This window comes from Benincasa hispida, chromosome 3, assembly GCF_009727055.1.
Source record: "Benincasa hispida cultivar B227 chromosome 3, ASM972705v1, whole genome shotgun sequence".
Classification (NCBI taxonomy): Eukaryota; Viridiplantae; Streptophyta; class Magnoliopsida; order Cucurbitales; family Cucurbitaceae; genus Benincasa; species Benincasa hispida.
In genome coordinates this window covers 51,094,933-51,107,593 of record NC_052351.1, presented here as the reverse complement: position 1 = coordinate 51,107,593, position 12,661 = coordinate 51,094,933, and the positions used below count along the sequence as shown (strand labels likewise).

Genomic DNA, 12,661 nt, shown 5'->3' with positions numbered 1-12,661 from the left:
GCTATTATTCATAGCTTAATTCGGACTCATTATCGAATTTTACGTGTTTATTTTCCTATTTTGTAGGTATCGAGCAACCAAGAGGTAGAATTGGCGATTTGGAGCCGGTCAAGGTTAATTTGAAGCAATTTAGAGTTGATTTGAGCATCCAGACTTCAAAGAAGTTGAAATTACCAAATTTCCATTGAGTTCCATTGGGTATTCTATATTTTTATTAATGGCATCGAGTACCATCAATTAAAATTGCCATCGAGTAAAATGATACCGAGTAAACGAGTGTCGAGTATCGTGTAACGTGCATCGAGTATCGAGTCATCGAGCATCGAGTAGCGAGTTTCTGACAGAATACTTACGTTGCAACGTTGTCCCGAGCGTCACAACGTTCCGATTATTCAACGATGACATAGTTGCAACGTTTCCTTGACGCTCGTGGCCTTTCTTGTCGAGCGTTGCAACGCTGTGATGATTTCTATAAATACTCCTTTTCGGTTTTAGGTCAAAACATGCTGAACTTTGGAGGCCGAATTGATGAAGGCCAAAGTTAGACTTCAATCTTCTTCCTTGCCCTTCAGATTTTAGTATCATTAGGTTAGTTTTTATTTTATTTTCAGATCATGGACGTGGATCGTATCTCATTTGGTTTGTCTATGAATCGATGAAGCAATCTTTCGTCTAGTTATTGGATCAAGCGTTCTTCTATTTTGATGAGTTTTCTGCTCAATTTTGTGCTTTAAATTAGAATTATGTTTTTCTTTGAATCTCGCATGATTTAGACTTACGTTCATGTGTTGAATTGACGTTCCTATCCTGATCGCATTTCTTAGCTAGTTAAGTTCAAACTCGCACGTATTCTTATAATCGTCTCTGCTTTGAATTTACCCTTGTAGCACAGATTAGATGAGCATGCTTAGGTGTATAGGCCGACCTTGAATCTTTGTATCGCATGTTTAATCCAGATTTAAAGAATAAATTGATTATTTGAACATAACTTTCCCGACACTTAATCAACATAGTTGAATTCTTATTCTTAATACATGTGTTTCTACTTTTTTATGGTTGCTAAAGACCCCATTGCATCTAGGAGCATGTAGGTTCGTCAGGACAGTTTTTTCAGTCTTAATTACAAAATAGAACGCACGGTTGGTTCGAATTAATTGATTTTTGACTTCGGTAGAGATTAGTTAATTCACATCGATTGTGTAGCTATACATGCATAATTCAAATACATGATATTTTCACAAAAAAAAAAAAAAAAAAAAAAAAAAAAAAAAAAAAAAAACAATGATCTAAATTACATTCAATGGCTACTAAATCCAAAAACTAGATGAATCCATTACCATTCCGTATATTCCTAGCAATTTCCTTTTCTTACATGTTTTCAATTTCAAAACCAAAAACCAAAACTCAGTTTTTACTTTTTTTTCCACAATCAAATCAAACCAAAAGGTATTTAATCATTCGCTTTCGTTGTTCAACCCCGCACTTTCCACTATTGCTATTTGTAGTGATAGGAATAGTTCGATGATTTTACAACTTTACTTATTGACGACATAAATTTCAGATTTATGAACTCTACCGATACCATTTCCATTTGATCCTCATAAGTAAAGTAATAATGAAAGTGACAAAATTTATAATTCAATAGCGATTACAATAATTTTTTTATCACAATTTGGTAAACACAAACTTAATACATTGTATAAACTCACCATGATTGCAACCATTTTGGTTGCAAATTCGAAAAAATGACCTAAACCTCTGTACCAAACGAACAAAGAAACAAATGCTCGTATGCTAATTTTACTGCAATTTCTCCATGTGCCGAAGGTTTTGTTAGAAAAGTCATTAAAGAAATCACATAAGAATTCTAACATAATATAAGAGTAAAATATTTGTTCAAATTACGAGTTCCAACCACCCAGTAATGGTTTAATCGTCAGAGTATGAACATTAATCCTTCCCATTAAAAATATGGACTTAAGTGAGTCTAGCTCATCAAATAATTTCTTTCCAAAATTAAAAATTAAAATCCTCAAATCCCCGTACACACACTAAATAAAAAAATATATATTAAAAAAAAAACCCGAACTTATTGATCAGTGTAATATATATGCTACACCAAAATTGTTCTTTCAACACAAATCTAAATTTGTGTTCAATAAAAGAACAATTTGATTTTTTCGAGCAAAAATCTAGATATTTAATCTCAATTACGATGAAACTAGTTTACCAACTAGTAAACAAATAGTTTGAAACTTCATGATTAGGAAAGAATTATGAAAATCATTTCTATATATGAAAATTATTCATGAGGGAGAGTGCTCTGTCTTAGTTGACTTTCTAGTTTGACTACCCCTCTCACAATAAAGTTAGGGTTTGTGTAGAAATCAGAACGAGCAGACTCACTTGTCGAATTAGGAGGAGCTAGAAGGTACGAGCTCTTTTATTAACCAGGCACAAATGGGCAGACTCAGGAAAAGGTGCGAAGTCTCTCATCGCCTTCCTTCAAGTCATTCAAAGGATTCAAATGACGTTTACCTACTATGGTACCAGCTTGAATATGGTCTCCACCAGACGCTAACATAACAGGGGCTGGAGACATATCTTTAAGAACCAAGAACGGGATATTCGCATTAGCGGAATGGAGGAGAGCGAAGAGATGAGCACTTTTCAAGCAACTTTCCTTAACGAAGTCATCTATGTGACCAATGCACGCTTCAAAGAAAAAGTAGAGAAGCGCGCAAGAGCTATAGCTAGTCTCCTGGTTCTATTAGAAGTGTGAGATCAAAAAGATATGTGCCAGCTACACTAGCTGAAAATCTCTTAATATCAGAGATTCTGCATTCATGATTATATCCCCTGACAATGGGATGTGTAATGAAGCATCACAACTTTATCAAGAAATGGGGTAAGCCTCCGTTATCAAATCGGTTATTCTTTGATTAGCTGCTATGGGAAGTGGTATCCGGAAAATGTTGGGAGCAGCCACTTTCTACTAGTAGTATGCCAAAAGAGAAGACCAATCAACCTTACCAGAAGTGAAGTAAAGAATATCGACAAGAATATCGACAATCTTGCCGCAACCTTATCGACTACCTAAATCTTACCGCAACCTTATCGACTACCTACTTGTATATTGTTTTCGTAATACGACCATGGACAAGAAGGACACCCAGGTATTTACCCCTTTCCAATCCTTACCAAAATACTCATAAAAGTAAACTACTTAATTAACTTCGCCATATATTAATTTCCAATTAATGCATCAAACATATTTATTATATTAATTTTCAATTAATGCATCAAACATATTAGTAAATTCTTAATTTTCTATTCTTCCTTGATCACCCCTCAAACACAAAATTTTAAATACATTTATTTATTATTATTTTTTTTTTGGAGATATGAACAAAGCAATTAATTGAAAACCATTTTTTGAATTTTAAACTTTCTTGAATCCAAACAAAGGGTAAATATTAAGTAATTGACATTTCGACCCCCCTTCCCCCACAATGTTACAAAAAAGAATACTAGGTTTGAATAAAATCTATCGTTACTTATAGCTCATGCACTTTATTTCCAACCTAAAACATAATTCGAATTAAACAAAAAGAGGAAGGGTCACATCAAAACAAGAATCCCCCAAATATTATGTATAGTATTTCTCAATACTCCTAAAAACCAAATCCCACACTGACATTATTCTCTGCGGGGCCTTCACTTTGTCCATATTCACAAAAGACAAGGATATGAATTTGAACATTCAAAAAGAAGAGAAAAGGATGGCCAAACTAAGAAAGTATGAAATTGAAAAAGGTGAATGGAGGGTTACCCTTGATTGGAAGGGCTGTCATTCTCGGGAAGTCTGTCGACAACACGGACGCGGATGACGGGGATGGAGTCCCACCATTCTTTGAGTCGCCGGTCTCTGCCGCTGTTGGTATCCACATTTTTCTTCCGTAGTTTTGAGGTCACAAAAAAACCGTATAATATCAACCCCATTATTATGTACTTTGTTGGAACTAATGCCAGTGTTATTGCTAGACCACTCAATACTACCATGGCCATGTCTGCATGCTGCAACCCAACAAAGAAAATAGGAATTGTTACTTCAATGGGAAATGAACCATATGTTTCTTCCAAATGAAATGGAGAAGATCAACAACGCAGAAATAAAGACATCATTGTGCTTTCTTTTGTTTTTTCTTTTTAAGCAAATTGCAAAAACTGTCCATAAAGTATGGTCATAGTTGCAATTATATCCTCAAACTTTAAATGGTAAGAATTGAGCCCTCAAACTTATACAATGGTAAAAATTGGAAAGCTTACATTATCGTAGGAAATGTAACGAGTTCAAATTTTATCATTCGGAAGTCTAATTTCTACCACTACTAAACTTTTGAGCAAATACTTCTATCCAAAGAAATTTAAGACTAATTCTTAAGAGAAACGACAGAATGCATGCAAAAATATCACTTAGAAGTGTTAGAAGGTACCTTGCGAGTTTTGGATATGAAAATGGACCAAATCTTCAACACTGCAATGTTTGCAGTCTGCACAATCTCATGCACATTTTGCAAACTCTGTTGGGCAGCCACTATGCTTTCTATCGTAGTTTGCTCACTGGCGGTGCAGACCACAATCTCGTCGCACTTTTCTTGAATCTTCTCAGTTCTTGCTTGAAGCATCGCCACGACCACCCAAGACAGTAACGCAGCCACAGCCTTGCCAAACCACTCCCTACATCCATGAATGTACTTAATTGCCAACCTTCATCTTGATCCAAGAAAAAAAATTGAAGAATACGAGTACTGAAACGTGCAACTAGGATATTTGGTGCAAACAAAAAGCCTCAGACAGAACTTACTTGTATGTAATTATCAAAGATACAGCGAGCACGATAATAGTAGCCACTGGTCTTTCCCATACAATAACTTCTTTGAACCAAGATAACCTGCTCTTGAGTGGCTTTAGCAGCTCCTGCATCATATTATCGAGTTGTCATTTTAATTTAAATAGCCAGAGAATAAAAATTTTAAAAAAATTGATTAGATTAAGATGCTTGCCAAGAAGATGAATGCACTTTCACCAATTCCTTCCTCTTTCAGTCCTACAGCGGTAGCCTTGGCAACTGCAACTTCCTTCTCTTCTTCTCTGGCCTGATTAATGGCATTCTCCAAGGAGGACTTGGATTCATCAAGTTCAGTACTTATATTACAAACTTTCACTGTTACATCTGCACTAGGGTCGGATAATTGTGACATGTTCAAATATCTCAGGGTTGAAGTCGCGCTACATGGGCGTCCACTATTCAGCAACTTCAGATTCTCAGCAAGTTCTTCTAGCACATAGTCGCCCTTTGGTAACTCATCACATAAGGCAAAGATTAAGAACTTTGTAGGAACCGGTGGAGATATTCTAAGCAGTTCTCTGGCTGCATGAAGCCTTATAATCCCTAATATTGTTCTTGAATGCATCTCCCATGCTTGTGCCGGACTTTCCACATTAAATTTCCGCAAAAAACGATGCAAGAGTATGATCTCCTTTATCAATGCTAGCCAATGATCACGCCTTGTAGAACTTGTTATCTCTGGAAACTCCAGCAGAACTTCCTCTAATCTATGAAAATGTGAAAATATTTGGGTTCATTACAGATTCAATTGCTCAATCATTGCCCAAAAAATTATATAAATTAATTAATTAAATAAAATCTCACATTGCAGGGGACTCGTAGACTATTGCCTTGTCAAAAAGTGGTGCACCCCAAGGTCCTGTGGAAGCTGGCGTCACACTGTGCATAGTGTCCCTTGAGAGTTCTATCTCAAGGGCATTTTCATATGTTATCGCTCCCGAAGCCTCAAAATAGAGACTGTAATTAGTTAATGTAAGCCTTCCTGAGACAGAAAAATGACCTCCATGCTTGGACATATTCTCAACTATAGATCAATCAAATGGGAGATGAAACAACGAAATTTTGCTAAATCTAACCAGGCCAACTTGTTGATCCAATGTGGCGCACTACCCTCTGTGAGCTAGCAGTGCCCTCCACGTGCAATATGAACTCATCATCACGTAGTTCTACACCCTTTGGTGTTGCCTGTTTCTGCAGATGCTTCATGCATCTGGAGATGATAAATTGAAAGAGCCCAAAAGGGGGAGGGGGGAAATGAGAAAAAAGATTTAGAAGTTATATGATCAGATGTAGATATTTTAATTACCTACAACTCTATAACAAAAGTTCCCTTCCCCCTACCAGGTTTGGGGACTTCAGCACTGACAATGATTCTATGATGAGTTATGAAAAGTATCTGGCGGAACAAGAAACGCTCATTAAGTATTCTCCCTATAACTACTTTGAAGTTCTTCTACGTGTTCTTCAGAACTTCTAAATTCAACGTTATGGAAAACTTGAAAAGTGGATTCTGTTAGCTAAAAGACGTTTCACTATTTTAAAAAACCACATCAAACTCACTTTCCTTAAATCTTGGAGGAAGTGTTTGATCAATCACAAAAGAGATGGTAAAATAGCAGGAGAAACTGAAAAATGAAATAAGCCTATGAGGCATAAGCCTTAAATAATGAATTAAAATCTTTTTACAAATCCTAAATCTATATAACCAAATACGGCTAAACATGATAGTCATATAAAAGTATAAAAAGAAAATTCACCCCATGATATAAAAAATTCTATAAGGATAACTTTATCATCACTACTACTATTATCATTCGTAAGACTGAATTACAGTATAAATTTTTGCTTCAATGTTTTCAAAGTCACGTCAGTAAAAGTAATCGTAGTTCAAATTGTCACAAATAACTCAAACCTCAATATTTTTGGAGAACTAAGCAAATCACTATTATTTTTCTAATCATTAGACGAGGCATAGAGATTATAATCCTCCATGGATTTTCAAAATGGTGTAAGCCTCTTATTGTTCAAGGAAGGCGTACACTCTTGAGACTAAAACTGGGAGCAACTAAGCCTTGCCTCGAGACGAGTCTCAAGATGTAAGTCTCAATAGCCTTTTAAAACAATGTAGGCAGTGAGAGAAGAACTCCTGCACTTCTATGCCACACAGTCTGAGTAAAGTAGAGCAAACTAACTAAAACATAACTGTCAAATAAACAGAAAAGGCAGGTGCCTGTTAGTGTGCTATCTTCACATGTGGTACAGAATTTCCATTAACCGCAACTACAGGGATAAATTACATAATTGATGACATACAAATGCACGGTACCGATGACATCAAGATTAAATGTTCAATACAACTATGCAATAGTGATGGTTAGGCCATAAAAGGTAAATGTAAACCTAACATTTATGATATTTCTCCATCAATAAAACTAATGTGTTTCTCGCCTTCTACTATGCAAGGTTGATGATGGAAAAATTAAAATTGTAATTTAGAACAAGTTATAGCAATTACTTGTCAATTTCCTTCAGAAATTTATCATATGCTGGGAAATGAAGCCGGTGTCCAGTTGGAGCTGTTAGAGTTTCGAATGTGAATCTTGCATTGACAAGATCCGAAACCAATGGAACTAAAGACCCTAACCACACATATGCATCTTCTCCAACATCTGGATCGTCATTAACCTGCCAATATAACACCAAAATTAGGTGCCCAAAGGCGAGAGAGAGAAAATAGATAGGCAACAAAAACACCAAAGATCGATCTAAATGTTATTGAATATATCAGTTCAATCACACACACGTTATGCTTACCAGCAGGGGCATAATGTCTGAATAGAAAAGAGGGATCTCATCTTGCTCCGGAGGCACATTGGCTGCTACGACTTTCTTCTTCTCTTCTTTTCCCTTCGCCACACACTCCTATTACATCAACGACAGAGAAATGTAAAAGCTATACACGAACAAACTCAATAATACCGATGCACAAGGCAGAGATTCGGCACGGAAGTAACGACTAGAAAGAAACTTGAAAAAGATTTCGAATATTACTACTATAACACCATAATCCAACTTTTGCAGGACATTGCAGAAGAACAATGGCTGCAATTAAAGCCATAGACAATGTATTCTCCCATCAACAAAATCAAATTTCGGAACATTGTAGCAGAAATACGGTGGTATATATCTTCAAACTAGATCGATAAAACTTGTACAAAGAAGCCTAATATAGAAAGTTTCTGAACAAGGACGACTGAAGAAAGGAAGTGCGTGTGTATACGTACCTCACGAGACTCTTCATCTGCAGAAGAAGGCGTCTCCCAAGCAAGCATCATATCAAAGCTGAAGCGGCTAAACGATCCATTGCCAATACCTTCCTCCAAGTTCTGGCACATATCTGCCAAAGCCTTGGCACTACAAAACTCCACGAACTTCCTCGAATAGGTACCGGTCTCAGGTTTCCACGAAATCTCAAACTCCTCCACCAATCCCTCCACCGAGCTGCCGACTTTCCTGCATAAGTTCTCCAAGAATCGTTTAGCAATAAAAACCAGGCCCAATCAAGTCTGAACAAACCACAGAACAAGAAGAATAACATCGCGAAGTTCTTTCGGTTTCAGAATAAATCGAAGAAGAAGAATAAGAAGTTGTCTTACAGAGCACAGCGTTGGACGACGTCATTGGCGATGGAGGAGAGGTGTTTCCGCGAGGTGGTCGCCATTGTTGCGGTGATTTCGATTTGCTGAACCATTGGGGATGAAATGGATGAGGAATAAACTTCTTCGGTTCTAATGGCTAAGTAGTGAAAGGTGCGTGTTGTACGTGTCTTTGTACTACTTTGCCACGTGGCATTCCTCATGCAACGCTTTGTGCATGCCTCGGCCACAGGGGACCTCTGTGTGGCTTGGAAGTTATGGATAGAATCTCAACTTTGTCGCTTATGAACTAATTATTTACCCTTTTTTCTTTATTTCTTTCTTTCTTTAATTAATTAATTAATTAGTTATATTTGTATAATATCTGACTTTGAGATCAGATGCTCGATTCTTCTTCTCTATCTATTATAAAAAAATCAAGAGAGTTAAAAGTTTGAATTTGTCACTCGGGTTGATCTTAAAAATATATATAAAATAAAATTTAGATGTGATTGGATGGATTGCATTGTAATGCATCCAATCGTTGCATATATGTATAAATAAGCTTAATCCAAGTAATTCTTTTTAAGAAAAATATTAATTTATACATCCTTTAATTTATGATATTGTATGGATATCAATTAAAGCCTCTAACTAGTGATTACATCGATTTAAAATACGTACCGTAAACTTTCATGAGTAAATTTATTCACAACCTCTATTGAAATTTTGTTTTACAACTATTAATGAATAATTTTCACACACATGAGACTTTTTTAAATACAAGAACTAACGTATACCAGAGATAAATGCACAAATCAAATTTAAATAGCAGGTTTTCATTCAACTTGGATGAAGGCACGAATCTTATCGTCTTTCTCGAATTTTTGTTACTTATTTTGAAATATATGCAATCATTCTTTTTTACAATATATGTGAAGATTTTGGATAATAATAGCTTTATTTGTGTAATTTTGAGCTAATTTTAAGTGAGATTAAATAAAATTAGATAAAAATCACCTAGATAAAACTTAATTTGATTCACTTGAAAAAAGTTGCTTAACACACTTTTTTTTTTTTCCAAGCACTCGTTAGAATAAATCAAATTGTCCAACTTCTTTGAGGGAATTAACTTTAAATAACGAAATTAAATGGTGGTTGAGTTTGATTCCAGGAAGAATGATTGGGAAGTCTGGGAGGTTGCTGCATGTAACCATTTAAACCATCATTCCAAACATGTTTTAATTTATTTGATCTTTTTCAATTTACCACATACCAACCAATTATGCCGTGGTATGTTTGGAATATATTTTTAAAATGATTATTATAAAAAAAAATCATTTCGAAAGAATTCAAGCATTTGACAAACACTTATAATGAATTATTAAAAAATGAATTTATAAAATAAGTTGGTTCAATACAATACTAAAAATCAAGTTTGAGAAAAGTGATTTTTGGTTGTTTAGGGCCCGTTTGATAACGTTATCGTTTCTTATTTCTTATTTCTTGTTTTCTCTTTTTTGCGAACAATAAACGAGAATATGTTTGATAACTATTTTTGTTTCTTGTTTATTTTATTTCTTTTCATATACATATTTTTGTTAATATTCTATAGTTGGAATATAATCTAATTATATAAAAATAAAAAACATATAACATGCATTCAAATATAAAAAAAATAATTATCAAATATACATAAGTTTCGATGCAAAATTAATAACAGTAATACAATTGTTTCTATTATTTATATGTTGCTAAAATATGATTTACGATATTATTTATCACTCAAGTCATTTGTTTTAAATTAAATTTTAAATGACGTAGACTAAAATCTAACTCAATTATATTATTATTTAAATGTTGTGGTTATAAGAATATTAAAATGAACCTAAATGAATATCTTGGTAAACAAAATTTATATATAGTAAAGTTATAACTAGTTTCGTATATAAGAAAAATCAAAAGAGATAAATTAAAAATATATATATATATAAATTCATATTGCAAAATTTAAAGTTCAAAATTCGAAAAATAATTATATATACATATTGAAAAGGGAAATTATTTAAAACGACATAAGTGCTAACAATATTTATAAATAATAGTAAAATATCACAGTCTATCTACGATAGACTACTATATGTATCTATCAATACATATAGACACACATACTAGTTTATCAGAATCTATTATAGATAGACAGTGGAATTTTGTTATATTTAGAAATATTTTGATTCATTTTCTTATATTTGAAACAACATATTAAAAAATTGAGAATTGAAAATCAAAATAATATATAAATTTAAATATTTGAAGATTCAAAATTAAGATTGCTATATTTGTAGATATTTTGATTCATTTTCCTATTTTTTTAAAAAATAATTTTATTGAAACTTTGAAATTGAAAAATCTAAATAATATATAAATCTAAATATTTGAAAATTCAACCTTCAAAATTAAATTAACATACTGACATAAAAATAACAAAGAAAATAAATAGAAATAAAATAAATAAATAATTATAAAAACTATTGAAAAAGAGAGAGAGGGGAAATATAAAAGAAGGAAAATAAAATAAAATAAATAAATCTCACCTGAGATTTGGTTTGAAGGGCATGATTTTTTCATCAATTAGACAAGTCTACACTTTGATACAACTCAGGAACAATTTTAAATAAAATAAAAATAAAACATGAATTTCTCAATTTTAGACCCATTTTTAATAAGGTTTCTCAAATTAGAACAAGAATCTTTAATGATTATCAAACATATTAGTTTCTTAAAAAAACAAGAAACATAAACAGAAAATAAGAAATGAGAATGTTATCAAACGAACCCTTAAATGATTAATCTTTCCTTAATTTGAAAAATTCAGCCACAACATTTAGCAATCTCTATTGGCCAACATTCAACCACCACTTTCAATGACCGCTCATTCACCACCTCCTGCTATTTCTGACCACCATCCTTAACGAACCCCTCCGGCCAACTTTAAGCCACATCCAGCACCACCGATGCTAGCAAATTTAGTTCCTTTATGGTAATTTAACGTTAACAAAAACAATTTTATTACACATAAAAACAAAAACAAATTTAAGTATACAAATGTTTTTGGAAAAGAGTTGTCTTCTTGTTTTTCTTTTAAGGTCTTTTTTTATCAAAAGTATTTAAATGATGATGATTTTTTTAAAGAAAAATTACCTTTTTAGTCCCGATTGGTCAAACTTCGGCCACCGCTTCCAACAACCACACGATGGCCACCTCTTGCCATTTTTGGCCACCACTTTTGGCGAACCCTTCCGGCCAAATTCCGAGTACATCTTTGAGCACCATCACTGCTAGCAAATTTAATTCATTTAAAGGATATTTTTTAGCCCCTAAATCCTATTGTTACATACCAATAGAAGGAGGAAAAACAGTTCTCAAGTACAAGGGACCTGCAAAAGACCTGGTCTGTCTCTTATACACATCTAGATGTGTATAAGAGACAGGTTTAAGCTAGAGGACAGAATAATGAAAGGATATTTTTTAGCCCCTAAATCCTATTGTTACATACCAATAGCATACGATTGTCAAGGATCGCAAAATGGAACCTCTAACGAAATTTCGAGATCAACTTCACCAATACTTCCTCAATTCCGTAAATATTCCATTCCAAAAAGAGAAAGTTCGAAACAATTGGGATTTTTTTGCTGGCAAGTTGGTTCCTCTGTCGTCGCCGGGTCTTCGGTCAGTAATCTCGTACTCTCGACCGACTTTTTTCGTAATTTAACATTAATAAAAACACTTTTATTATACAGCAAACAAAACAATTTTGTGTATATTGTTTTTTTTTTTTTGTTTGATATATAGTTGTTGAACATCTGTGTATTTTTATTTTCAGGATTTTTTTAATAAAAAAATATTTAAATGAGAATGAATTTTTTAAGGCAAAATTACCTTTTTAGTCCCAAGTTTTGAAGAATATGTGCATTTAATCCACGACTTTTAAAAATGTATATTTTTAGTCCTTAAGTTAATAAAAATAGGATTATTTAGTCTATGAGTTTTCAAATGAACGTTTTTAATTCCCAAATTCATAAAAGTAAGTTTAAAATGTCCTTGAAGTATTTTT

General features: G+C 33.5%; 1 protein-coding gene across 1 annotated transcript; it reads right to left on the bottom strand.

The window, feature by feature from the left end:
* Window positions 1–2,166: 2,166 nt before the first annotated feature.
* Window positions 2,167–8,691, bottom strand: LOC120072983. The gene is made up of 10 exons (XM_039025536.1): window positions 8,569–8,691; window positions 8,197–8,425; window positions 7,727–7,834; window positions 7,428–7,597; window positions 5,989–6,122; window positions 5,717–5,894; window positions 5,067–5,619; window positions 4,868–4,980; window positions 4,497–4,740; window positions 2,167–4,077 (listed from the first exon to the last, which is right to left on the bottom strand). Exons 1-10 carry the CDS (start codon window positions 8,661–8,663, stop codon window positions 3,829–3,831), a joined length of 2,073 nt encoding a protein of 690 aa, XP_038881464.1. The 5' UTR covers window positions 8,664–8,691; the 3' UTR covers window positions 2,167–3,828.
* Window positions 8,692–12,661: the final 3,970 nt, after the last annotated feature.